The sequence below is a fragment of the Trichoderma ghanense genome (genome assembly GCF_004382785.1).
Source record: "Trichoderma ghanense strain CCMA-1212 chromosome Unknown scaffold_3, whole genome shotgun sequence".
NCBI lineage: Eukaryota > Fungi > Ascomycota > Sordariomycetes > Hypocreales > Hypocreaceae > Trichoderma > Trichoderma ghanense.
Window position 1 is genome coordinate 1,707,927 of NW_027395666.1, and position 26,920 is coordinate 1,734,846.

At 54.6% G+C, this 26,920-nt stretch overlaps 10 protein-coding genes across 10 annotated transcripts; 3 read left to right on the top strand and 7 right to left on the bottom strand.

Annotated features, from left to right (window-relative positions):
• Positions 1 to 533: 533 nt before the first annotated feature.
• CCMA1212_003894 (uncharacterized protein) lies at positions 534 to 1,901 on the top strand (the record flags this gene model as incomplete). The annotated part of the gene is made up of 1 exon (XM_073701223.1): positions 534 to 1,901. One exon carries the CDS (start codon positions 534 to 536, stop codon positions 1,899 to 1,901), a length of 1,368 nt encoding a protein of 455 aa, XP_073560217.1.
• A 665-nt stretch (positions 1,902 to 2,566) lies between these two features.
• On the bottom strand, positions 2,567 to 4,897 carry CCMA1212_003895 (Cell division cycle protein cdt2; the record flags this gene model as incomplete). The annotated part of the gene is made up of 3 exons (XM_073701224.1): positions 2,567 to 4,141; positions 4,197 to 4,295; positions 4,355 to 4,897. The coding sequence occupies 3 exons, from the start codon at positions 4,895 to 4,897 to the stop codon at positions 2,567 to 2,569; spliced, it is 2,217 nt and encodes a 738-aa protein (XP_073560218.1).
• A 2,196-nt stretch (positions 4,898 to 7,093) lies between these two features.
• On the top strand, positions 7,094 to 8,540 carry CCMA1212_003896 (putative glutamine amidotransferase DUG3; the record flags this gene model as incomplete). Its single annotated transcript, XM_073701225.1, has 4 exons — positions 7,094 to 7,108; positions 7,216 to 7,311; positions 7,401 to 8,145; positions 8,200 to 8,540. The coding sequence occupies 4 exons, from the start codon at positions 7,094 to 7,096 to the stop codon at positions 8,538 to 8,540; spliced, it is 1,197 nt and encodes a 398-aa protein (XP_073560215.1).
• A 3,675-nt stretch (positions 8,541 to 12,215) lies between these two features.
• Positions 12,216 to 12,866, bottom strand: CCMA1212_003897 (uncharacterized protein; the record flags this gene model as incomplete). The annotated part of the gene is made up of 1 exon (XM_073701226.1): positions 12,216 to 12,866. The coding sequence occupies one exon, from the start codon at positions 12,864 to 12,866 to the stop codon at positions 12,216 to 12,218; it is 651 nt and encodes a 216-aa protein (XP_073560216.1).
• Positions 12,867 to 13,195: 329 nt separating this feature from the next.
• CCMA1212_003898 (uncharacterized protein) lies at positions 13,196 to 13,615 on the bottom strand (the record flags this gene model as incomplete). Its single annotated transcript, XM_073701227.1, has 1 exon — positions 13,196 to 13,615. The coding sequence occupies one exon, from the start codon at positions 13,613 to 13,615 to the stop codon at positions 13,196 to 13,198; it is 420 nt and encodes a 139-aa protein (XP_073560213.1).
• A 1,185-nt stretch (positions 13,616 to 14,800) lies between these two features.
• On the bottom strand, positions 14,801 to 15,217 carry CCMA1212_003899 (uncharacterized protein; the record flags this gene model as incomplete). The annotated part of the gene is made up of 1 exon (XM_073701228.1): positions 14,801 to 15,217. One exon carries the CDS (start codon positions 15,215 to 15,217, stop codon positions 14,801 to 14,803), a length of 417 nt encoding a protein of 138 aa, XP_073560214.1.
• A 2,646-nt stretch (positions 15,218 to 17,863) lies between these two features.
• Positions 17,864 to 19,181, bottom strand: CCMA1212_003900 (uncharacterized protein; the record flags this gene model as incomplete). Its single annotated transcript, XM_073701229.1, has 4 exons — positions 17,864 to 18,174; positions 18,591 to 18,684; positions 18,792 to 18,868; positions 19,028 to 19,181. Coding segments are annotated over 4 exons (636 nt in total), but the record flags the coding sequence as incomplete, so codon positions are not given.
• Positions 19,182 to 19,695: 514 nt separating this feature from the next.
• On the top strand, positions 19,696 to 20,025 carry CCMA1212_003901 (uncharacterized protein; the record flags this gene model as incomplete). Its single annotated transcript, XM_073701230.1, has 1 exon — positions 19,696 to 20,025. The coding sequence occupies one exon, from the start codon at positions 19,696 to 19,698 to the stop codon at positions 20,023 to 20,025; it is 330 nt and encodes a 109-aa protein (XP_073560727.1).
• An 846-nt stretch (positions 20,026 to 20,871) lies between these two features.
• On the bottom strand, positions 20,872 to 23,392 carry CCMA1212_003902 (uncharacterized protein; the record flags this gene model as incomplete). The annotated part of the gene is made up of 2 exons (XM_073701231.1): positions 20,872 to 22,436; positions 22,489 to 23,392. 2 exons carry the CDS (start codon positions 23,390 to 23,392, stop codon positions 20,872 to 20,874), a joined length of 2,469 nt encoding a protein of 822 aa, XP_073560728.1.
• A 1,220-nt stretch (positions 23,393 to 24,612) lies between these two features.
• Positions 24,613 to 26,738, bottom strand: CCMA1212_003903 (uncharacterized protein; the record flags this gene model as incomplete). The annotated part of the gene is made up of 5 exons (XM_073701232.1): positions 24,613 to 24,696; positions 25,106 to 25,489; positions 25,614 to 25,922; positions 26,036 to 26,239; positions 26,589 to 26,738. Coding segments are annotated over 5 exons (1,131 nt in total), but the record flags the coding sequence as incomplete, so codon positions are not given.
• Between the last annotated feature and the right edge of the window lie 182 nt (positions 26,739 to 26,920).

Genomic DNA, 26,920 nt, shown 5'->3' on the forward strand with positions numbered 1-26,920 from the left:
ACGCGGGAGCCTGTCAAACGCTCTTGTATGTCCGTCTGTCTGTCTGCTTCCTTGACATTATCCCTCGCCTTTGTGTGTTCGGAAAGAGCCAAGGGTAGGTAGAAATCCCGGAAGCTTGACGTTTTCTTCAGTCCGAGGTCTTAGACAAAGTGGTACCTGCTGCCTGGCACTTGTTCCGTAAGGTAGGTAGGCATCACATGGTACATACGCATTGTCTTTGGCCTCCTTCTTTTGTTCGAAGCGATTTCTCGAGGGCTGCCTCGTGCTGGTCTCTCTATTTGCTCGTTTCCTTGATCATAGGACTGTTTCTGAGAACATTACGCCTCTTATTATACCCTTCCTTACCTACCTTACTATACTCGGCTCTTTGCGAGGAGTTGCATCGACATCCGATACCATTCTCCCTACAGCATCTCACATATTGCATCTCCATCATACCCATTCTCTTCTGTTCCTTTCATTTCTTTCCAAGGACGACCTTGCTTGACAATCCTCACCTTATTCATCTCCCACGGCCGCATCTCCCCGTAACAATGTCCTCTCCCACCACCAAATCCCTCGCCGTCGACATCATCGCCTCCACAAGGTCGATGCACACCAGAATCAACAAGCTGGTGACATCCCGGGTGCCGCTCGCCCTCCCTCCACGGTCTCACGATGCCGGCGCGTACATCAGCGGCCTGCTGCACATTCTGCCCGTGTACATGACCTTTGAGACGCTATGGCTGGACATAATCTCCAGTACTCCCGCTGGAGAAGAGGCGGATGATGCACTTATCGATGCAGAGAGCGGAGATGTGCATCCGCCCGCGAAAGACGGCAAAGCTGGAGCTCCCGAGGTATCAAAACGCGTCCGCAAGATTCTCGTAGCTCTGTACCTGCCCCAGCTCTTCCGTTCAGACCGTCTCCGAGGCGACATCAAATCCATGACGGGCTGGTCCGACGACGTCCTCGACCGCCAAATCCAAGCCATCAAAGCAACTGGCCAACTATCCGCCTTCCTCTCACACATCAAGCAAGCCGTCCACGCAAAGCCGCACGTCCTCATCGCCTACTCGTACAACCTCCTCATGGCCCTCTTCGCCGGCGGCCGCTACATCAGAGCGTCCCTGGAGAAGGCCGGCGACGAGTTCTGGGCAACCGTCCCAGAGCCCATCAAGCCGACGATGCAGCCGTGCGAGCCGAGACCAGGAGCTGCTGCCGGCGTTGCGTCCTTTTCTCCGCTTGAGCTGACGGGCGATGATGGCCTCGGCACACGTTCTTGCGATGGGTTTCTGCAGTTTTGGCACTTTGATTCACCAGAGGACGGCGAGGACTTTAAGCGACACTATAAGGAGAGACTGCTCAAGTGGGAGGATACGCTGACTGCTGACGAGCGGGAGCATATCCTGCAAGAGTCCGTCATCATATTGGAGAGCATCGGACAGATTGTCGGCCAGCTGGATGGCGTCTACGCGGACGAGCAGGAAGAGAGGCCCAGCGTCCAGATCCCCTTGAGGAGGCCGTCCTTGGCCAGCCACTTTATGCAGGCCCAGTTCGTGGCTCGTCTCCGCGACAGCTTCTTGGTTGCCAGGGAAAGGGGCGTGGGAAATCCGTCCCGGAGCCGATCGGTTGATACGGAGGCGAGTGAGAGGGACGAGCCAGAGGACGTGGAGGATGAGAGTGCCCAGCATGATGGAATCACTTGCGCTTCCAAGTCTATGAGATTTGCCAAGGCGCTGCCGATTCCTCCTCGCAAGAAGGGTCGGGGTGGTGTTGTCATGGAGGAGGATGGCAAGTCGCGCGCGGGATGGCCAATGCACATTGTCGATGCCATGGCGGCCAGGCCAATCTTCGCGTGGATCGTCGGCTTGTTGATATTGTATGTGATTGTTCGCGTCAGGGGGGTTGTGAGCGCTTAGTGGGACACCACCGTTGTCGAGTGAGCGTTGAAGCATACACGCATACCGGGATACCTTACATGTGTATCGGCACAAGCCGTTTTATACATGTGGTTTGATGATAGACGAATTCATGTTCCTAGAGACAGCCCTAGATAGTTGGATACCAGCAGCATTTTCTTACAAGAATTGTCATTGCATTTTCTTTTCATCGCGCCCCTTCACGTTCATAAGGTTGTTGAATTTGGTTGGTTTCATTTTGTTTTGCATGTATTTGACCATCAAGGCTCAAAACAGGTGCTTCTATGCTTGGCTATGCCCACAGCTAACCCTACAAACGCCACGGCTATGCTCCTAACAATGAATTTTCCCAAAGAAGAAGAATAATAATAACAACAACATGCAAATACTCCCTCTTTATCAGACAGACAGCGTACATGGCTCGAAAGCGCTTTCCGTACAATGCTTGCTCATACACTACAAGCCCATATGTCGTTTCCCCCCCCCNATGGAGTCCGAGAAAGAGAAACCACGCGAAGGGGAAAAAAAAGCAAAGGGCTCAAAGACAGGCCAATAGTTCGAAACCGCCATCCCTCATTTTCATATACTCGTCATCCCTTTTGTTGCTCTTTATTTCTCTTGGTTTCTTTTTTTTTTTTTTCTTTTTCTTTCCGTAACTTTGTCCGTTATTCGTCGTCGTCATCAGGGGTATCCCAATCATCTCCCGCATCCGCCCAGCCCGCCAAATGTCGCTCGCCTCCAAACTCGCCCACCTGCCGCAGGTACCGCGCCCGGGACTCGTCCTGCTGCCACTGCCGAACAATGTAGTCGTCCGAGGCGGTGACGAGCTTCCCGTCGTGAGACCAGCTGAGGGTGGTGACTTCGCGGCTGTGGCCGCGGATGAGGGGCGTGCCGAGGCGCGAGATGGGGATCAGGGGCGTGGCAGACGAGCCAAAGGCAGACGGCGTGGAGATGCTCTGCGATGGGGTGGCAAAGGAGGGTTCGGCGGCCAGGTGGGAGCGTCTGGCCCAGGCGCTGCGGATATATCGTTCGTCGGTCGGGAAGAGGAGGGCGCAGCCGTCAGTGCTGCCCACGGCGAGAAGTTCCGAGGAGCCGTTGATGCCGGGGCGGATGTCGCACTTGACGTAGAAGGACTGGGCGCGGAAGAGCTCGTGCTTGAAGCCGTACATGGGCCCCAGGCCGTGGGCGCCGTTGGGCCTGCGCTTGGTTGCTCCGTCCTCAAGCTCCGGCGCATGGCCCAACATCAAGTGGCTGGTAGAGTAGGCGTAGACGGTGCTGTCCTTGCAAACGGCGTAGAGGCGGGCGGCGTCGGAGCTGAGGGCCAAGGAGGTGATGCCGTAGGAGCGCCACGTGTGGCCTCGTGGCTCCTGCGTCACGGCGAGGGGCGTCTCTTCGGCCTGCCGCCGAGGCTTGATATATCGCGTGTCCCAAAGCTTGATGGAAGCGTTGGCCTCGGAGGCAGAGAGCAACAGGTGCTCGCGGCCCGGTGGCATCCAGTGGATGGCGGTGACAGACGCTGATGAGGTATTGCCCTGCACCGTGCGCTCGTGGGCGTTGTCAATGGTATTCACGCCCTTGGCCTGAAGGGGCTCGAGGGAAGTGTCGCGCTGGCCGATACCACTGGGGCATGAAAAGCTGTTGACTGGTGATGAGGAGCATCGCAGGTCCCAGATCTGGATCCGACCAGCCCGGTCGGACGAGGCAATGACGTTGCCGGCTGCCTCGCCGGGCTGAAATGCAACCTGCCGCAGTGAGTCCCAGTGACCTCCTCCAAGCTCGGCGGCAACCGTTTGCGTAGGAACGTCGAGGATCCGGCCGCTGCGGTCACCGCACGCCGTCGCCAGGCGCATATCATCTTGTGAGAACGCCAGATCCATAATCGCGTTGTCGTGGACGGAGATGTACACGTCGACTTTTGAGTCGTCCAGGTCATCGCTCAGGGTGGTGTTAAAGAGGCGAACGCACCCCTGCTCATCACCAATGGCTGTAACTGAAGCCTTGTGGCAGCTGGCCAGACTAAACGGAATCGTATTACCGCCTCCGCTCGAGGAGACGCAGTGGTGAAGATCGTTGCTTCGGCTGTAAAACGAGGCCGTCTCGATCCTCGGGTCACAGGCCGGGTGGCTCAGATGCTGTCTGCCGTGGTGCAAAGAGAAGCCGTGCTCACGGTCAAGGAGGTGAGATTCAAACCCACGATCCCGGAACTTGCGCACGTGCTTGGGCTGATATCCCTCCAGCTGCTGTGGGAAGGAAATCAGCAACAATCCATGAAAGAAAAGCTTGAGGCGAGCATACCAAGGGGGCTTTTGGGTCGGCGGCAAATAGCCTCTGTGGAGTGAGTGCCGACTTGTCTTGCCCACGGGAACCACTGCGGCTGGCCTTGAAGAAGAGATTCTTGGAGACTGTTAGCAACCGACGTTCCTTCCACCCCTGGACCATGAATCCCGAGTTACCAAAGTTGCCTTCCGCCTGTCCCCCAAGCTTTCAAGAGTCTCCTTTGTCCTGGAGCCATCCTCAGACAGGCCTTCGGTCATGGTCAGATCCTCCTCGATAATGGTGCCGTTGATTAGACCCTGGAGGCCGTACTGCGAATCGCCCGCGATTCTCCTCCTCTTTGCACCCTCTGCCCGCGTCTCCCCCAACAGCCTCTTGTGCTCTCCGCTAACGCCCAGCCGCTCACTGGGAGAGGGAGGACACAGCGGATCCGAGCTCAGCGGATCGCTTAGAAAGGACATGGGCGAGGCCAGCTGGCGATTGTTGACAGAGGCGCCATCCAGCATGCCCAGGACTGAGCGTCCGCTGGGCAGAGACGACCGCGGCGTGAAAAAGCGGCCGAACCTGCGCGGCGTCACCGAGGGGTTTCGTCGTTCCTTGCGCCGCGTCGACCTGATGGGCGACAGCAGCACGCTGGAGCTGGCTGGAGAGGACGCATTGGCGGGCGGGCTCGAGGGGACGGCATCAGATGCGGTAGACGGGCCATAATGATAATGCACCATGTTGCTCGGGAGGGCGACGAGATGGCGATGCCTTGTCCCAAGGCCGAGGCGAAGACGGACACGGACACGGGCGAGAGGTGACGGGCGACGATGACGATGACGAGATGCAAGAGGGCCTAGGCGAGTCGAATCATGGCAAGGGAGGCCAGAGGTTGAAGAGCTTTTGGAGGCAATAAGCGGAGACGTGCTGCTGGTGCTGGATAAGCGAAAATGGCTGAGGCGAGGGACATGGACGCAAAGTGGAGAGACGCGGTCTCACGACGCGGGAGCGTGTAAATGGGATCCGATGGCGCGTTTTTGGCGGTTGGCGCCCCGAACAGCTGCTCCAGCATGCTATAGGCGGCAGGGCGCTGAAGGGCCGCCTGGCACGGGGGGATCTGCAGGGGAGCTGGAGCTGGCATGGAGCGCTGTCAGGCGGCGTTCAGTGGCCCGCTGGAGTCGCGCCACAGGCGGGTGTGCCTTGCCCGATTCGATCCAGCGTTGACGAGATGCAGCGAGCATGCTTAGCTGGCGATGACTTGCAATGTTTGTTGTGATTCCGTGGTAGACGTGTTTCCCATACGCCATGTTCGTATTCTGTTTCTGACTCCGTTAGCCAAAATTACATAGGCATCAACCACGCAGTTGTCCTTTTGCGTCAACGAGACTTGAGTTTTCTTTCAGCATCGTAATGAAACAGGTGCGTCACCGCCTGCAATGGCTAAAAGTACATGTAGGTATGTACCTAGTAGGTAGTTCGGCTCCAGAGGACGAGACTGTTGCACGTTTAGCAATTGACTTGTACCCTGGTAATGAAGATGTCTATCAAGACTACCTGATAATGTTTTGAGCTGAGATGACTATCACTGCGCTACGGGACATGAATTCCACACGTGGACGAAGGTGCTTGTGAAAGCCGAGTTCCAGCCAGGGCTGATAGTGCAGCGCCCTTGATGTAAGGTATGTATATCAGCTCTACGAAGTCCCAACATTGTACGAAACATCGACTACTGAATAAAAATGAATATTTTGCCCTTCCGATTGAGAGTGAGATTCCAATATTTTCTTGACGAGGCTGATGCTGCAGCACGTGGTGGCTCAATCTTGCGTAAAAAACACCGAACCCACGACACGTAAAACACGTCCATGTCAATGTGTCAATATTCATCTGCCATCGGCCACAGAGCGCACGAATCAAGAGGCGAGTCGCTGGTGTAATTAAAGCCAAACCGCGCGGTGACGTGCTTTATGCATGTGGGTGACGGGCGATGCCACATTATGATAAGATAGGAAAGACGTTCTTTTCTACATGTTATATCATGCCGTTTGAGCTTAGAAAGCTCTCACAGTAAGGATCCATCCACTTGAAGAGTCATAGTCGTACACAAGATCTGTTCATTTCTTGCTGACAAAGTACGCATATGCTTTTGAGGTTTGATTAGACTTGGTTCTTAGACCACAAACCCAGATGAATTGCCACCCGGCTGGACTATCAGGTACCTCAGTTATGAACAGGCGCGTTTCCATAGGACTCGAAGCTGCTAGAAATACGCCACAACGTTCGGCTTTCTGCCAACCACACACCTTTTAATCTGAAAGATTTACGACTAGAAAATTTTGCCTGCATCTGTTCGGTATACTTCGTACGGTGCGGTATGTTCAGCCTTTTGTTGGCTACCTCTGAACAGGCTGAGCACGTGCCCAAATACGAACAGCTGGCATCTGCCTCAAACCTCTGCAATGCGCTTGTTCAATGCGCTTGTTCATCTTCAAGAAGCCACTTCGGCCGCTGAATATCTCGAGCTTCTTGGTATAAATCGCACAGATTTTCCAGCTGGAGTGACCTCCATTCCCTAAGCATTCCCCTCGTTATCATCATCAACTCCCTCTACAAAGAGTTGATACAGACAAACATTCATCCAACCTCGAAAGCGGTAAGTCGCCCTTGTCTCTGGCACTCCGTTACCTTACGCGCACCACAGCTAGCCCCAAACAGGCATAGTGGCTGGCATAATCCGGTGCGCTATGGTGTCATTTGCCGTGATTCATCCTCCAACTCCGTCCTCGTGCATCTCATGTCCGGCTGCCTCTCCTTGCCTCTCGCCTCTTGCATATTCAGCTTGCAGCTTGTCATTGACACGATACTGGCAGATACCGGTTCATCCCCATTCTATCGCTGCTCGATCGCTTCCTCAGCACCGGCTTCAGCTACCCGCCATGTGCCGTTTTCTGGTACGTCATCCCCCGGGGAACCATGGAATTCATCAACTCCAAGAATTGCCCCAATTCCGAGATCGGGGTCTTGCGCCTGACGACTAACACAATCACTCGCTCTCTAGGTCTACAAAGGCAGCGACGAGATCCTGCTGTCGAAGCTGATTCTCGATCCGACCCATTCTATTCTCAAGCAGTCGTTTGACTCTCGGTTGCGACTGGTAAGCCATGGCCCTCTCCTTCGCCCTGTTCCTCGCCACAACCCTCACCGTCGGACCCAGCTGACATCTTCTCTTTCTCACACATCTAGGACACGCGACGAGGCCAGAACAACGCCGACGGCTTTGGCATAGGCTTCTATACCGATCCCAAGCTGGGCTCAGCTCCCTGCCTGTTCACCTCGACGATCCCCGCGTGGAATTGCACGAACCTCCAGCGCATTGCGTCCAAGACAGCGTCCCGATTGATCTTCGGCCATGTTCGCGCCACGACCGAGGGCTCCTTGAGCGAGGACAACTGCCATCCCTTTACACATGGAAGCCTGATGTGGATGCACAATGGCGGACTCGGCGGATGGAAGCACATCAAGCGGCCCCTGGGAAGCTTGTTGGCAGACAAATGGTATCTGGGCGTCAAGGGAGGGACGGACAGCGAGTGGGCCTTTGCTCTGTTTCTCAACACCCTCGAGCAGTCGGGCTTTGACCCGAGCGCTTGCCCGCCCAACGGATTCGGACCTACGGTGTTGCGAAAGGCGATGGAGAAGACGATTGCCCAGATCAACGAACTGACAGACTCGATTCCGCAAAGCGTCCTGCAAAATGAAGACGTCGATACCAGAAGTCTGTTGAACTTTGCCGTGACAGATGGCCACAGCGTCATTTGCACCCGTTACATCAGCAGCTCCAAGGACGAGGCCGCCAGTCTATACTACTCTTCTGGAACACAATGGGTGACAAAAACCTCCTCGCCGGACGATAGACAGTACCAGATGGACAGAAAGGACAAGGGGGGTGACATTGTCCTGGTTGCCAGCGAGCCATTGACGTTTGAAAGAGGTAAAGTCACCAAACATGAAGCTGCGAGACGTGACACTGACTTCTGATTGCCAGAAAACTGGGTGAATGTGCCGACCAACTCCATCTTGACCATCCACCAGCAGACCGTCATGGTTCACCCTATCATGGACAAGTACTACGAAGGAGACCCGTATCACACTCGCTCCAGCGCCTTTGTCCAGGAAAAGGGCCTCGCCACCAACGAAAAGGCAGCCAGCGGTTCACAGAGCCCGGCCAGCATTGACGGGACACAGAAGACGATCGCTCAGTCGTACTTTTCGCGCGGCCTCAGCCCTGACCTGGTGCGCCGGTCGCTCACGCCCGTGTCTGCTCGAGAGTCAAGGTTGACGTCTCAGCTCCAAACAGCACAGCATCTGACTGCGAAGCCGCGATGATCCGGTGCAACACCTGTTTAGGGGTTTTCTTTTGGGCTCCGTCGACTCAACGGTTCTCATGGTAGCCCCGACATTAGATATGCTGCTTTATGATGTTCTTGGTATTGTTTGTCTGGTAATTTGCAAGCTTCAACGCGATGGACGATTGCTTTACGTGGAATACAGCGGGATAGACCCTCTATGGGCGACAGGCATCAGGACTGGAGTTGGTACGCCTATGGAGGCATTAGATGGCCGGCGTTTCTTTCTGGATGGTTATTGCAGTTGTTAAACATTGAATTCAGTAGAGTTTTATCTTCTCACGTGGTATCTCCCCAAACTGTGTGCTACCGACACGGCCCCATGTTGATACTTCCTGCTGTATGGACCATACTTGCCTTGGGCTATATTCGCCCTCCCTTTCGTGTTCACTGCGGTTCATATAATCATGAAGAAAGACTCAGACGAATTTGCCAAGATATCGTACGCCTACGACAACTTCCTGGCTCTCCATCATCGCCGAGCTGAAAATTTTGCATTCTCTTTGCATCTCCATTCCGTCCGTCATAACCCAAGTACTGCGCCACTGCAATATCACAACTCTTACCCGCAGAACCATCCTTTCAATCATCTTTCTGTTCTCTCTGTTAGAACATGGCTTATCTTCTATACAGCTGTCACTCGCCTTTGGCTCACCTCATGTACTTACTGCGCCATCAGCGTTAAGTCGCGACCTCGATGAAGTACAGCTATATAAATGATGCTCAGTAGACAACTTTCCCATATTCGCCATCCTACGATAAGGTTCATACAGAGTGATATGGGCATAGATCATGGTACAACGTAGAAGTAAACCGCAGTTATGTGGTATAATAGTTTTCACGTAGAGGTGTGCCTCATCGCCTCCCGGACGCCAACATCAGTACTTGATGATCGTTATCGAACTCAACAGCATTGTCAATTTCTTCTAAATGCTACTGTGGTCGTACTAAAATGATTTCACACACTGTTTGGGTGTGAGCTCTCACGACATACCCCTATGTGGCGTCCAGAAGAAGCCTTCTGGCTTGAAAGTATGTCATGAACAATGCGTCTTTGACCACGAATTGTCACAACAACACGGCATGGCAAATAGCAGTATACACTCGCCGCACACCAGTGCACAAGGATCACCAACGCCATTAGATCCCTCTCCTCCAAAAGAAGCAGACACTCTTGGTCGATGGCTCCAGGCCACCACACAAAGTGCAGCCAAGTACGCGGTCGACATGATGTAAGTCTCAACCGGAACTGCATCTTGTCCAGCGCATCTTTACATATCGCCCTACTCCGCAACGCCGTGGAAGTCTCGGGCATGAGAGGTTAACGCTTTTTCGAACCCAAGTTGTCCAAAGCTCATACGCTTCGAAGAAGTGTACACAACAACCGCAACGATTGCCACCTCGAACCATCCAACGCATATGCACGTACATACTCTAAACCTCTTCACCCGGGCGCCATCTTCCCCCAGAGTTCTTACTGTATATCACCACTTCTGTAAAGTAAAGAGTTCCTCTGAGTATAACAACGCACGCACATTCTCGCCTCTCGACTCAAAATCAGCCCACCATACATACCCATGTCCATTTTCAAATACCGCACAGCTCAGATGATTTTCTCAGACTCGATCATGCCAGGCACGCCGGTTTCCTCGGTGTTTAGTGGATCTAATAAGCAGGAACTGATATCAACGCACCGCTCGAAGAGGAATGCCACAATCACAAAGACAAACACGAAAGCGAGTGGCAAACATGCCGAGTAAGAGAAGTCAGGGGCAGATATCCGACTATCCGCAGAACACACCGTTTCTCCCTGGCAGCATGTCATCATATAGCTTCCAAACACTCCGTAACGGAAGCTACGGTGAGAAGAACCAGGCCATCTGATGGCGCCAGGATAAGACGATGACCCGGACAACGGGTGACGGTTCGCTTTGGAACGGGCTTTTTGACGAGTTACTCTCTTCAACACGCCAAGACGCCCCCGGAGCTATACCCCCCCTGAATCCGGCATATGAAAGAGTCCTACACCCCAGGAGAGCTTCGATAGCCCACCGAGCTTCGCGATGGGCCTAAGCCCAGTTGAATGATCGTCATTATGCCATCTACATACGGTCACCAGCAGTGGGTATCCTTATTTCTCACCTGGCGTGAGTTTGGAACCAAGTCAAGACACGATACCATGTTTATTTATCATACGCCATTGCCGTATACTGCCCCCTTCACAATCTTCTTCCACGCCCATTCTTGTCGTCACATCATGGGATTTTCCTCGCTTCTCTTCACTCAAGACAAATCACATCAATGCCAAGAATACCGAGGCTCCTACTACCCCACCCCTCACCAGAAGAAGTAGTTTGAGATGACATTCCCCCGGTTCCCTCCCACGCGCCCTCCCATCGGCCCGCCCGATCTCAAGATGCGGCTGAGGAAACGATACCACAAAGGGGAGGGAGTCTCACCTACCCCTAAGGACCTTTTGAGCGGTAGTCCTTGTATGTACTCCGCAAGCTTTACAACCAAGAGCAAGCTAATCAGTGCCGAGCTCTGTGACAGGCAACCATCTACCCCTTTTATTTCTCCTGGTTTAGTTTACTATTATGCATCTGCTTTCCCTACGATGTGACATGGCCGGTGCATACGGCGAGCAACCAATAATAAGCCCTACAAGGCGGCATACTTGTTCTCTGTTACAAACATGAGAATGAAGTTCGCCTAATCGGGAAGAAAGCACTCGGTGCATGGTATGATATAGCCCTGCGATAAAGGAGGAACCACAGGTAAGGGGGACGGGTGTAGAAAGCATCCATCAATGCACCATCGATGTCATTCTAGGGCTATCCAGCGTGCTGTTACGTTGTATGCCAAGTCTTCAGCATCTACCCCGTAAGTGATTAGATGTATCCCTGTTTTCCTATTGTGTTTCTCCTGGTGTTGACGAAAGTGTTTCGGGTAGGCTGCAGTTGGATGAAACATTGCCTAACGAGGCTGAGCGCTGTCTCGGCGAAACTCGACCTTTTCTGTTCAGGGTATGAAGTCGAGCTTTGACGCTTCAACTGTAGCTATTTTTGGTAAAAGGGAAAAAAACGGAGTGAAATGGAATACAAAAATTCTGAAGGATCTGAGGCTGCGTTATAAAGTCCGATGCATAGGACGACTATCCCCCGGGACTTGCCGTAGGAGCTGCGATGGCACTGAGTGTGAAACCAAGCTGGAACTTACATAGTTCAGGTGTCGATGCAGAATGCTCCCGAATTTGGTAATGCGGTGAGAGGATTTTTGTTTATGCTCAAAGGGACAAGTATTCGCGAAGACGACGACGAACAAAGGTGCCGTTGTCGTTTGCTGCAGCTAGTTCTCAGTTGGATAAGCAAAAGTCCGGAGAAACCGACATCACTTACAAAAGACCTATGAACCATGTTGGTGCTTCATATGGACACTCCATGTAACGGCGATGCTTCTCGCGGAACTTTCTTCCCGCTGTCAATCCCCCCCTTTCGTCAAGATCACCTGCAGCTCGGGACCCGAACGAGCCCGCCAATGATGCTTGACGCTTCTCCCCTCTGCAAACTACATGCACGGGGGAGTCCGGTGGGGGAGTGCATATGCCTTCAGTCATCACTTTACTGTCCTCTCACCTCCAATTGCCGAGGCATCATCACGGCCTTGAGAGGGCGGGTGTGCGTAAAGGCTCCGCCGTACGAGTCGGCAAGGTAGAAAGAGACGTGTAATCTTGCAGCTTTGCACGTCGGAATAGCCACCGGTGGGCGCTGCAGTTGCCAAGGAGAGCCTGTGGAAAGGTGGCCTTGTTCGCTTTCGGGGTCAAAAGGGCAAGGATCGGGAGCCCGTATACGGGTACTTTGCAGACGAGGTGAGGGCGAGAAAGGCACCCGTGCGTGTCTGCGTAGGTAGTGTGTTCTGGGGGCGGAAGATGTGTCAGCGTAAGATCAGATTCGAACTTTTGGTGGTCGGTAACAGCAATAGCAGGAGAAGTAGAGGACCCAGAGCGGACTGGATGACGGCTGCATATTATGCCGCAAATGACAGGGCGTCGGTGAGACTCGCATACAGGTATGTAAGCAGTTGAAGTTGGGCAAAATGTGACTCGGACTGGTAAGATAAGCGAGGCCGTGCAGGAATTACCGATGGAATTTGAGGACAATTCCCGACACCGATAGAAGACTTGACCGAGTTTGTTGAAAATACGAACAGCACGCGTACAGCAGTGGTAAACCTGCGGAAGCGAGGCTCCTCCCTTCAATGCGCGGGCCGGGCGGAACGTCGAATTGACAAGGCTGACGCTTGGCATTCAAAGCATGCGGTCCAGGTTTGAGAGGCCGAGGCAGCAGGCCACTGCTGGTATCTCACGTGGTCGTCTTGCCATGGCACTTCTTTCGCATCGCTGTGTTCTGGGCGCTGTGAATTGCGTACCATGGGTGAGTTCGCAGCCATTCCTGAAATAATTTGTCGTTACGACCACCAGGCCTCGGACTGGTATTAGTAGTATGCGGAGTGACGACAAGACATTAAAGGCTGCAGAATTAAAGGGACCAGAACCCGTTTGCACGGGTTCAGCATCATCAGCCAGACAGCTGCTGCTTATGGCTACTCGTCAACGAGGGCGTGTGTGGCGGTTGTTTACTCATCGATTGACAGTAGGGATGGCCTGCCTTGTTGCGAGCATTCATGCGAAAATGCAACCATGAGTTGGCAGCACGGATTGCCTGGGGGACGTACGGACCTGGCCTTCGTGTAAGCATACCAGAATAGAACTTGGGGATACCTGTACGAAGTAATTACAGAGTGCTTGACAGTTATTCGGTAGGGGACGACCAATATGAGCTGACAAGAGCGAAGCTTGCACCCAAAGATGCAAATACCGTCCGGATTTGTAGGTAGCATGGGCCTAGCTAGGTATCGATTAAGCCCTTGTTGCCATGAGGTTGAAGGCTGCTGCAGGGCCGGAGGCATCTCGAGCTGCGGCAGAGCAGGGAAAGCGATCGGACAGTCGGGCATTTGTCGCGTCACAGGCATGGGAAAGGCGATTATCCCCGACATGCCTGTTCCTCCACACTCGGGGCCATGTCGGGCGTAATTGATATTGAAGGGGACCAAACGCGTCGTTACAAGGCGAGAGGCCGAATGCCAGGGTCTGCAGAAACTAGGTACGGTTCTCGCGGTACTGCACTATTGCTAGCATGTATGTAGAGGGCGTGGTCCGTACTGGTGCTTCTCTTCTTCCCATGATCGACGAAATTGTATTAGCATGAGAAGCCGATTGGGTTGTTGAGCCAGGGGTAAGGTGCATTGTTTCGGCTGGTGAGGAAGATGTCCGTTCGCTAGGATGAGGTTTCTGTTGCGTGTGCGTAGTGGTTGTGCGCCATCCTTTCTTCTCACAGAAGTAATGGTTAGAAACGGTGAGGGTATTCATTGTCGAACATTCGATAGATTTAGGCAGCAAGATAATACGCTGCAAGGATGAACAATGGAAACAGGACCATGGGGATGTACTTACCAGTGGCATGCAACGATGTTGCGTTGCTGGAGCTTTCCCCTGGATGATGGTGACGGTGCGCAAGGGTGGCTTGCCATGTAGGATTCCATATTGGATTCAGTTTAGCTCAGCTCCAGCTGCACCCCATGCCACTAGGAACTGTCCTGTTGGTATGTAACATCAACATGCCGCGGAACGAATCACGACGCGGCTGTAGCGATTCGGTTTGTCGCCATCACGTGGTGGTTGCTTTGAGTGACCCGGGCTGGGCATGCGGTTCCTGTAGTCGTCTCCCTGTCTCGTTGACTCGGCTTGACTGGACAATGACACTTATGTACCTGTGGCTGCCTTCAGACTATGCAGAGAGATGATATTGTAAGTAGAGTGCACAATGCGGCCAGGTCCAGGGAGAGGAGTCAAGAGATGAAATATAGAGGAGTGCGTACGCGCGAGTCGCCAGTCAATGCTGAGAGCGACCCAAGTGTGTAGTACTCGTATGTGCTCACTCACATGAAGTCCACGCAACTTAGACTTGCATCTAAGCACATCGTCTGTGTATGGGGGCGTGAGAAACGGCAATGAACTCGCGCAGAGGAACCACCGCGGCTGCAGCACGCCTCGACGACAGTTTCCGTTAGTGATGGTTACATGCCAGTGGGATAGCGCCTTTCCATATCTAGAGAAGCGAAAGAGGGGACAAGAGCAAGGGGTCCCTAGAGACAGGGTGTTGCTATCAAAACAAAGATGCATTAGATGAAGCACTTGGGCTCCTCAACCTCGACACCGCCGTCCGTGCACGCCTGCATACAAACCCTGGCACTAGCAGATGCTGGGTAGAGCTCGCAAGCCAGCGTACTTGAATAAGCACTTGCACTTAGTAAATGGAATACTGCCGAGGTATTGCAACCGGTGAAAGAAACCCAAGACTTTGTACTGGTAACAGCCTCGCCGCCAGGGGCTGGTTGATGCCATCGGGATATGCTTGTGGGCGACGCAGGGAGTGAAGCACATGGGTCCCATCTTTGCACGTAACCACCATGACCTTGAGGCTTGACTTGACCTTGTCCATGTCCATAGCCAGGTCCAGGATCGTGCTCAAGTCCCAGTCTGCGTTCCACAATTCGAACCTTGAACTTGACGACGCCCGTGGTAGCCCCGGCTGTCATGGTCGATGGAGTGGGAAGGATTTGCGGCAATAGCGAGATGGCTGATCGATAAATTGATTACAGGCCTCATTGTCTGACCTGACTTGCCGCCCGGATCGACGAACTGGTTGGTTGGCTAGAAGAGAGACAGAAGGCTCTGCGAAGGAGAGCGGAAATCGTTTGTTCCGTCAATAGGCACGCACAGTTCTGAATGGCAGCCAGCACTTGTCATGTATCTGTTATCACCCGAGATCCGCTGTCAGGAATACGGCTATGCGTATGCCAGATACCTGAAGCAGTTTCCTGTGCATGATTTCCTTCATCGTCAACATGCTGAACAGGCAAATCCGCGGTAGCAGTAACATGAACAAGTTCAGTCAGCCGTGAACACTGCTTCGGTCCTGCATTTGTCTGCACCCCTTTTCGGCTCTGTCGTGCGAATGACGTCAAGAGTATGGGGGAGCGATCCAGACCTATATTTAGGATTCCAAACGAACGACTTGCGCATAGTCCCAGCTGGCCAGAGCCCAGGGGAATAGCGAGGCGGCCTCGGCGTCCGTGTAAGCCGAACCATGTCCACGCCGTCTGCAGCTTGTCCGTACACTCGAAACGATGGACCAATGCGCTGAAAAGCCATCAGAACGTCTCGTTGATTCCAGTCGCAATAGTCAATCCATCATGACAGGCCGAGGATACTGTACGAGAGCCGACAGCAAGCCGTGCCGCTTGAGGTATAGCTTCGCGAGCACAAGCGGGAGCATGGGATTGGCCTCCAGACAAAAGGAACTCCAGGACTGGTAGATGCACCCCTCCCCTGAAATGTCCCCCAAAGCCCATCCCATCCCGTGGGGCAGAGGCACTGGTGGAATCTGCAGATCCGCCGCAGCCCGGCCGTTGCTAATCACACCATACCAACATTTCCCACAAGCAGGCTAGCCGGTAGAGGCCTGTCAGAGCAGGAACACGACGCGCTAGGGGGTGCCTGGAAAGCTGGAGCAAGTCAAGGGCTCACTGCTGCTCTAGCCCACGGTGTCCGGTGTTGGCGCTGTGTCTCCCTCGTCCGTCCAGGACCTGGTATCGCCCTCCGGGATATTGACCGGTTGTACCTCTGTACTTGTGCTCTGTAGACAGGTGCCTGATCCATATCTCGACCTGGGCTTCGCGATCATGTGGACTGCAGCTGACCGGGGCAAGGGATAGCGGTACCAGGCAAGGTCAACATGTTTCCCATGCTAGTACTAGCACAATCCCCTCTCGTCTCATGCCCTGACGGGACCGCAGGAAAGGCCTTGCTGCCCCGGACGGATTTCCAGTGCAAGCTCTAGGATTCAGGGCTTGTAAGGCAAAGCGAGGCTCAGCTGAGGGATACAGCCTGAAAATAGCACGAAGCGCCAGCGGCAAAGTTGCAATGCGAGACTCGCGAGGAACAATCCACCTCCATACGTCAATGCCCAGGGCACGAGTTGCGAGATGGCTGCTGGAGTTGCTGGTCGCATTGATCCGTCCAGAAGGCCTGGCGTCGTCTGCAGGCTGTGGAGCGCCAGTTTGATAGAAGCGACAGGTTGTGCCAAGACAGGCACAGGTGCTCCGTAGTTCCACTTGCATGGCGCCGATGGGACCGACGGATGGACGAGGCTTGCTTGATCATGTCGTTGGTTGCGCGTGTCCGTCCGTTCCTGTGCCTGTCTGTGCCTTGTCTGTGCCTTGTGCCTGGTCCTTTGGGTAGCGCAGGTGTGTGACGGTGATGGTGATGGCGATGCATTGGTACCTGTTGCCGACACGAAGCAACTTGGATTCACGTCAAACCGGCTTGAACCCTCTTTCCCGTGACTTGCCTCGTGATTTCTCTTATTCGTACCTTATTCTTTGCTTGCTTGCCTCTGAGGAAAGAACCAGCGATACCTACATACCTAGTAGAAAGAGGGAGTCGGGACCGACAGCCAAGCGGCAGTTTCCTCAGCAGCGCCGCATTCCGGAATATCTGTCCTCCGTTGTCCAACTCCCGCGTCTTTGCCTTACCTGAAGACATCACAGCCTCGACTCGTACAACAGCAAGCAGAGTCCGATACCTGCAGTACCTTTTGCAACAACACGCCCCCCGACGCACAGTATTCCAGGCTCTCAACCCGTTTCCAGTCACCCTCTCCCCTGGCACTGGAATCACTGCATCCCGCCCCCTCCCGCCACAGCGTCGTCCATCCGCTCAGTTGGCGCTTTGGCCTCTCGACTCCAGAAGCCTCCCGCGTCTCCGCTCGCCACGCCAGGCTCTGGCCAAACACCGAAGCTCCATCAGACCGTCTGCCAGCACCACGTTCCTCCTTCTGCGGACCGGAGTCGACGCCTTCCGTCTAGACTAGCAGTCCGTAGCGCTGCAGACGGTGCACGCACGGAGCGTCCGATTCATGACTGGACTCCAGAAGTATGATATGCTTACTTTGAAGCTCCCCATCCAGCCCTGCGTTAGGCTCAAGCTAACTCGAGCACTCGTACCATTATGGGGAGAAGCGGAAGCCCGGCAGACAAGGGAAATGGAACTTGCCGGGGATCCATAGCCACCGTGATTGCTGCAAGTTCTTGTTTTGTAATTGACCGCAGGCACAAGCAGACGCTTTCTCTGCCGGCGGAAACCTTGCGGGACACGGAAAAGAGAGGCGGCCAATTCTGTTCCTAGTACTGCTGCTTCGTCCTAGGTGAGTTGACCTTTCCCCGAGCCGTTAGCCTCGCCCCCAGCACCCCGTTGTTCCCCTTCATGAATCGCTGTCTACGGCACTCGTGGGTGTAAGCGCCAAAGTGGCTGCTCTTCTCCATGCCTTGGCCAAGATCCCGATGGAAGTGCCGAACGTCCATCAAGGTCCACACAATGTCCAAGACGGCTTCAGTATCGCGGATGACAGTGCACATCGCTTCTCGCTCACGTCCGTTTCCTCTTCCCTCCCTGGCTGCCTTGTTCCCCATTGTCGCCCTGGTCGTTCCGTGGTCTGGGCGGCCGTCGGTAGCGAGCCAATCACAGGCACCCAATCCGAGAGGCGATTACTCTCTATGGCGAATCTTCTATTTTGGCAGCGCTGGCGCCAGCCGTTCCCTTTCCTGGTATCGACGGCTGTCGGATAAGCTTGGTCTTCGCACAGAAAAGCTTGGGACCTCAAAGACCAACAAGCAGCTATTCCCAAGCAAAATGCAGCCAGACAGATGGCCTTCAAAGTTCCCATTCATCGCATAAGCTGTTGTCAATGCCCCTTCAGATTATGAACCCTGCTGGGTCCTTTGGCTCGCTACCAGATGCGCCTCCATAAGCAAGCCTCACGCTCAGACCACTGCAATCTCTGTGCTTACGCCCTGATCTGATATCATCTAGAGCCGTCAACACCTTGTCTGCTGCTATTCCCGTCCTGACAGGCGGAGCCAATGAGCGTGAGCGGCCGAGCAAGATGCGTGAAAGATGCGGAGTCTTTCTGCTTGTCTGGCCTTGCCTTTTGCTCTTTGGTCATCTGTCGGCTTCGTCAGGTACGCAAGTACGCGACTCATCCATCAATGTCCGGCCCGCCCTGGACAACAAAATGTCCATCTCGTCAGGCATCACAGCCCGATGACATACTTTAGCCGACGAGACCCGGACCTGGTTCCCCTGTACACAAAGCCAGTTCCAGAGAAATTCTACGAATATGGCTCTTCCTATAATCTTTACGGCATCACGTTGCTTGAATCATGGACTGACCAGGTTTCAGATATCGCGCAATTATTACGCCTCGAGACAGCACGCCTAGACGAGGAAAAGAGGGCAAAGTGAAATGATTTCATGGCAGGCTGTGGAGCAACGGGACCTCGTCTTACTGTACGCCCAGGAGGTTGCTCGCCTGTATCTCTCCCGAAGCATGCCATCGGACGAGTACCTGCCGACGGCGGTACGTGCCGCGCCTCTTCCACCCTCTATCACCTTGGCTCTCACCGTTGCCCGCCTTTTGATACACGGAGGAGCCGCTCTCCGCTCTGGTACAAGTATGTAGCAGACGATGGGAAAATCCCACCATACAGGCGGACGATGAAACCACCAACAGCTTCCATGGAACAATAGACTTCCCTATCCAACGCACCCCCCACCCTCTGCAAGCCGATCGAAGTAGAAAGAGGATGTGCATAAGGGCACGACCGATGGAGAAGAAGGGGAACAACACCTTTGATAGACCCTGAAAATCTCACCCCCCTCCCTCGCCGGCAATTTATTTACACGCCATGCTTCAATGAAGCAGACCTATTCATCTTCGAGTTAGCTTCACTCATTCTCGCTGGCCCCCAAATCAAACTTCCCGTCCATGCGGACCGTAGTCGCCTCGACCTCGACAATATTCCGCTTACTCGAGGCATCTGCCGAATTTGTCCGGCTGCCACTAAAATCTCTTGCAACGAAAAGCGCTCAGCCAGGGAGTGAGAGAGGGAGAAAAGCGACGAATCTCGATTCGTCTCACTCGCCCACGCCTCTGAAGCTCATATCAATCCGCAAGATGGTGGCGCACGCCAAAGCCACAACCTCCTTGTCATCACCCCATTGCCTTTTTCGATCCCCCGTCTCGGGTCTCGGGCCAACTGATTCTGATATTCGTTCGAACCACACGCCCCCCCGCAGATCCATACCGTGGCTGCGTGGGAGGAGGAACACCGGCCACGGAAATACCCCGTATGCTTGTGTGTTCAAGTGCCTCAGGCCATGTGCACTCCCTCTACGGCGTACAGAGTCTATATTTGTGAGTACCACTACCGCCTCTCTCTACTACTCCGCTCCCGGCAGTGCTACAATGCAGGTGCCCTGTTCCTGGTGCCTTGCAGTTCAGTAGTCGACTGCTACCACGCTACAGGCACTTACTAGGTAGTATGTAAGTTGTTTACTCTGGGCTTAGTCGTGCCCCTGTCTCTCTACTCTTCCGTTACAGCGGATGGACAGACGGAGCCCTTGATGCAGCCGGTCCGCTTGCACCCGCCGCGTGGAGCGCGTTTGCTTTGGGCTTGTTGAAACCGGCCACGCCGAAGGCTAACAGCAACGGCATCATTCACGTCGACGCCGCCGTCCCTCTCGCATCTCATCACACAGGTGCCAAGTGTCATTAGTCCATGCATGTTCGTACGAGCACAGAAGGCGGAGGACGGGGGCATATTGATAGCCAGCCTAGACATGAAGTATCAGCTCTCGGTGAGTCGAACTGGCGTGCTCATGCACATCACCACTTGACAAGCACCACAGCACATTTGTCTGCGATACTAAGGTAATACCATCATTCACTGCCCGTTCGAAGGAAACGTGTAAAAACTCATATCAAGCTGTAAATTCCCACCAGTTCATGCAACCAATAACTACATAGATCGAGAACTCCCAAACAAGCATATAGTACCTATATCCAAACAATCATTGCCGCTCATCATAGATGCCCAACAAGCTATTATACAAGATTTTTGTTTTCCCATCATGCGATAACGTACAGGTTGACTGACAAACAGAAAGAAAATATACACACAGGGGTAGAAGAAGGAAACAGGCCAGATACGTAGCAGACAAGCCACGTGCAAAATATGTATAGTCGAAACAGGAAGGAAGATATTTTTTTTTTTGACATGACCGTTTCCACCCTCCACGATAACACCACGAGGCATTATGCCATCGTATGTTGAAAAGAGATTCCAGGTAATCAGAACATGATCCACTCGACCCCGGCGCCTGGCCCGCCGAGACACTTGGTCCAGTTGAAGGGACCTCTGCCACTTCCCGCGGCGTCGTAATAGCAGAGTCTGGCTTCGCTCTTGACATCCCCTGACCAAAGCCTCTCTAGGATAGCCAGCGCTGCCAAGTTGTTCATGTAACCGGATCGGCTCATGATGCCGCGGCACTTGTCGCGTATGATGCTCTGCTGAGACTCTACGATGCATTCTGACCCAGCCACAAACAGGGGCCACAGCAAGAACTTTTCTGCGGCGCTACTGGTCTCCAGACTTGTTGCGTGATGTACAACCTGGCTGACCAGATTCTGGAAGTTGCTGTGCGTCGAAGGCACCTGTGGGTTCGCTAGCCGCTCAGAGTAGAGCAAAGCCGCATACCGGAATGCCTCGGAAACAGCTTCCAGATCACGCACCTGGCCTGTGGTTGGCGATCCTGGTAGCGACATGGCCACCGAGGCGGCATCGAAACGCCAGTCCTGAAGCTCTTGCCGTGCAGCTTTCCACTCCCTCCAGAAAAGGTATTGGCGTTCGTCAAAGGATACCGATGAATACATCGCAGAGGCGAGCGTCTCGTCGTCGTCTTCGACCTTAGTAGTCAAGTCGCTTTCGCCTGGGCATGGAGTCGAACTCGTTTCTGTGCGTCCGTGAGCCTCCTGTTGCGGTTGAATTGGATCGCTCATGCCTTGCACGGGACGGTGTTGTGACAAGAGGTTCAGGCGACCTAGTTTGCCAATGGTCTTGAAGAGATTGCGATCACATCCAATCATGTTTTCAGACCCTGCAGGCAGATCCTGCACGTCAGGAGATGCCCCCTCGAAGCCGGGAGCCAGCTGTGCTTCTCGCTCATTGATACTAGCCGAAATGGCGTCAAAGTAGGTAAAAAGAGCCTCCATCCATGCAGAATCCTTAGAAGGAGTCGACTCTCGGGATTTCCTCATGGCGAGTATCTTGCGCACGCCTGCAAACTGTGTATGGAACTTTGCAATGCCGGATTCAACCATTCGATAGTGACAGAGAAGGAGAATTGTTGCAAGTGCTGAGTCATGGCACGACCTCGATGGATCACTGAGCTGCTGATTCAAGAGGTGGACGGCCATGTTTCGATGCTGTATCTCATCAGAGAGTGACTTATCCCCGAGTTCTGATCCCGAAGTCGCCTCAGTGGTCTGCTTCTCTGCCATCAGAGTTGCAAGCAACTCTCTCGTTCCGTATCCCAAGCTCAGTCTCCTTTTCATTCGCAGGTTGCAAGCTGACAAGGCACAGATGGCGTGCTGCACGCTCGGGCTGTCTCGTGCCAGGCGAAGGACATGCTCTCTGAAAGGGTTGTTGGGGCCATCTATGAAGACCATAGACGGGGCCATGGTGATCCTGAAATAATCCATAAAAAATGGCATCTTGGCCAACAGAGCCGTCTTAGCACCAACTTGTCCGAACCGTTGCACCTGGCCACTGCTATGGCGCCTCTGGAGTGGTACTTCTTTTCGTACAAGCCGCGGAGGGGAGCCACCCGCGGCACCGGCTTCGACTTCAGGAACACCTGCTCGCGCATTAGAAGGGGTAGGCCGGGCAGGGCGCCATGTGATGCTCACTGAGGCTTTCACACCCCCGCATAAGTTTGTGGCCAAGGTGCGACTCAAAGGGATCCATGTGGTGGTGGCTGAGTGCATGATGGGCCTCTGGGGAGGCATAGACCAGCCCGGGATAGGAGGTAGGGGCGCGGCAGTGGTCAAGCACCAGCACGGTTGGCGGGCTGTGCGCAATGGGGGAGCTGTGCTGTGCGGGATATCCTTCGTACAAGACGGTCGGGCTGTGGTTAAAAGGAATCTCTTCGCGAGTATATGATTGGCTCAGAGGAGAAAGATAGTCCACTTCGCTGCCGACCGACTCGCACGAGGAAGAGAGCGCATCGGTACTGAGATGGAGAGGATATCTGGTATATCTTGATGTTCCGTCTGGTGAGTGCACAAGGCTGGGTGCGTAGCCGACGCTGCCCCAGCTGCCCTGGGACAGTGACGGGGCGTGGCCGTGGTGGGAGATGGAGAGGTAGTCGTACGCGGGTACTTGGTATGCCGGGGTGGTCGGCGTCGAAGCCGCATGTGTGGTTGATGGGATATCGATTGGGCTTCGAGCTGCTTTTGTCGAAAGAGCAGCGGCGCTTGACTGGGCCCTTGCCCGAGAGACGGGCGACTTCTTCGGCTCGCGGGTGACTGGAGGTGCCTTTGCAATGGGCAAAGACAGCCCGCGAAGCTTGCCGCGGCTGGCAACGCCCACACCCCAGGTCAGCTGAGTCTTGTAGCCAGAGCATTCGTTGCCGATCTCGAGGCATTGAGAGCAGTATGGCCGGCGTCGATCGCATTTGACATTGCGCTTGGAGCATGTAAAGCAGTCGTCCGTGGCACCACCAGCAGGGGCGCGTCTTCTGCGCTTGCGGATGGTAGCCGCCGTGTCCTTGGCGGCCACGGCCACGGTGGGTTGTGCTAACGGAGCCGTCATGTTGATAGAAGAGAGTGTTGAGATTGTGTGCAACAGTATGAAAGCGTGTCTTTTCTTTTCCTTGGTATAGAGGAAAAGAACGGGTTGCTTGACAGGTTGTAGAGTGCTTCAGGTCCCGGCGATGTAGACGAGGGGTGGGTATATTTGATACCGACGCCAAGTACTGACTGAAGAGGAATGGGAGAAATATAAGGAAAGTTGGGAAGAAGAAAGAAGTGACACGGCGTACTCTGTAGAAGAACGGATTATGCCAATGAAGCAAGTTGTGCTGGGAGCATTCAACCTCAGTTGAGGACGGGCATGACGGAGGTTATGTATGAGAGGGACGGAGTTCTGTGTAGTGGTGTGAACCGGCGCAGCCATGGACCCGGCTGATATGGCACGGTTCGCAAAGCATCAAGGTCGGAATGGCACTTCGCAGTAGCGGCGAAGGCAGTGGCAGCCGGGACGCTTGTGCCATGGATCGTGAGCAAGGGGCGACTTGCAAGTGATTTCACGGTGGTGGGCTATCTGGATAGAATCCCCGTCCTCTGCAGTAAGAGCCAGCAGCCCTGGACAGAGAGGAGATCAGCGGGCCTGGCACATGAAGAGAGCCTAGCTTAGGGCCGGGATTCTTTCTCCAGGGAGGGGTGTGCAGACAAGACCATCCTCGGTCGGCCTTCTGGCTGGCATCCCAGGACTCTCGAGTGACAAGGTGCCCCAAGTCAAGAGAGCCGCAGGCAGGGTGGGTAGTAAGGCATGTGCTGCATGATGGGGAAACAGGGGGGGGGGGGGGCGATTAGGGCCGTTCTGTCTTTGATGCCGGTCCCCTGCCATCAGGGCAAGCCGGGGTATGCTTAGATGGGGGTCGTCGATTGGGGAAGGGATGCGAGAGGGTGTGCGGCATGAGCTTTCGTAGATGAGGCGGGCAGACACTTCTACCCAACTCCGCTGCTACCAGCATGCAGACGCCAGCAAAGATGCAGAGGTGACCCCCCAGGGCACCTTACTGTAGGTCAATGCATGGACTGGCATTGGCACATGGACAGTGCTTGTGAATGGGCTTCTGGCGCGCAGGCCACCCCCTTCCCATAGCGTTCGGGCCAGCAGAGTAGTTGCAACTTGCTACCAGTCCTGAGGATGAAGAATGGTTGAAACTCGCAGGTATACCCGTCTGTATGCACGAGTTGAGCGAAACGTTTCCTCAGCCTTTATTCTTGGATACATGATGAAACTTGCAATCATCTGTTTCTGATTCCGTCCGCCTCGGTCTCGCCGTGACCGGCAAGCCAGCCGTCAAAATGCTCCCGCTCGGACAGGTGCAGCTTCGATTTCCCAGGTCCACAGTAGTGAGCTCTCATAATAGCAACAGCCGAGGATATGAAGCACGGAGGAGCACGGAGTAGACAGCGCTTATTAGCTTCCAAGCCAACGGGATCCCCTTGAACGGAACAAATCGAGAGCTGACGGGCCTACTCTGCCGGCACCGCCCTTTGACTGAGACGAGATGAGATTAGACAGCGTCCTCGGAGGGGGCTCAACCAGGTCGGTTTGGCGCACAATGCTGGGGACAAGACGTCTTCTGGCTCCGGAGCAGTGAGGGCGCTAAGAGGCCCTGGAAGCGGCTACAGTTGGTGTCTAGCGTTGCTGTGGCTCCAATTGCACAGGTCCTTTTGCAAAACCCACAGCGAATCCACTCGGAGCCGGCGTTCACCACGCAGATACGTCTCGTACTGTGACTCCATCGTCCTGCCTGGCCCTACCCATACTGCTAGGTACCTGGTAGGCCTCGCGGAAGCCTCGCCTTCGGAGGCGGCCGCCGCATGCTAGTGCCCAGTAGTAGTGGTAATCGGTCCATGGTGAGAGTGCTGGAGCTGCGCCTATGAGTTGATGAGACGGTAATATCAAGTAGTCGAGCGAAGAAGCGATCAGGCCTCGCAGGTGCTTGGGAGAGTCGAGGGCATACATGGCCATTAGTGTCGGCCGAACCATCTGATGCATCCTGCCACCGTCAGAGCTCGACTCCTTTTCATCGAGCGAGAGCGGTAAAAGTGGCTCAAAGCCTTCAAGGTCATTAGCTCCTCGTACGAGCCTGGTGAGAGATGAAATGGTGACCCGCTAGGAATAGCAAACATCAAACAATGCCGTAGTCAATGCTCTCGAGAGGGGCATCGTGAGACGGCGACGAGTGACGCAAATGAGGGACTGTCAGTGTACGACGTTGTGCTTAGGAGGCACCCACCACCAATGCATGTGAGCAGCGGGCATACACTTGGTCTCGCCCGCACGCAGCAGCTCGCGACATCATCGGCGATGGCCAGCGAACCTGTTTGTCTGCCTGACTGGCTGGCTGGCTGACCGACACGCTGCTTGCTGTCTTGTGGGGGAGCGGACGCGGGCCGTTGTGCTGGTCAGGTCCATTCGTTGCCTGAAGAGCTAGCGGACGAGCAAGGTGTGGTGTCGTGGGAGATTTCGTCCGAATGCCGGGAAATTTTTTGCATCGGCAGAGGGAATGGCGCCCCTCAATCTCACGAAGAGAAAACTCCCGCCTCTGCTGGCTGCCTTCGTCATGCTCACTCTCACGCCCTCATGCCCGGCTCAGCCCATTACTGACTCTGAGCCAAAAGGAGACATCTCACGCGGAAACACAACGCCACCACTCACCGGCCAAGCACGAAACACTGCAGACACAGCCGAGTCATCGTCGTAGCTGATTGTCAGGGCCAAGAGCGGGTAACCAGCTTGTCGGGAGCTGTGCTCCGGGGCAGCAGCAGCATGACGGCGCCCAGAAGGGAGGAGATGAGCACTGTAGGTGCGACGCTCGGTATGGAGGAGAGCCGCCTGGAAAATGCCACCAACCGGATGCCCCTGTCACCCAGGCGGACTAGTTCGCAGGGCCGAAGGCTAGCATCGTGCTGTTGGCCCGACCAGCGATAGATGCCGTGGCAGAAGCCGTTAATCTCATCTGACACCTGGGCTTGGCCCAACGTTGAAGAGAGGCTTGGTCTAGCCCTCTGGGCTACTGTCGACTAAGGCCCTGTGCTGTCGATCGACGCGTCTCTGTCGTTGGCTTCGGCCCTGCGAGGCGTTTGTTCGCTGCAGATAACGAAGTCCAAGGTTCGTGAGAGGCTGCGCTTGCCTTGGTGCCCGCGTTTAGCTCTTGCCGCCGCTGCCACCTTCGAGTTGCTGCTGCCTTGACTTCAATGTGATTGCTTACGGTAGGTACATGTGCAGACAGAAGGCGCACTCTGAGTGCTCCGTGCTCTGCTCCGTGCTCCGTGCAGACGGAATCTGTAAGTACCTCACAAGTACGGAGTACGAGAGCGAGTACTGGCCATCCGGTACCGCTGAGCCCAGATTGCCGCCAGCTGGTACATGCCAAGAGAGTATGGGGTACCACACATGCCGTGCCCACCCCACTTGCACGCCAAGACGTCCATGTCCTCTTGCCTTCTGAAACCGACAGAAGGAAGCTACCTGGAGTACCTACCTCAGGTACCGAGCGCACCTGCACCTGCACCTGCACCTGCACCAGTACTACCACCAACG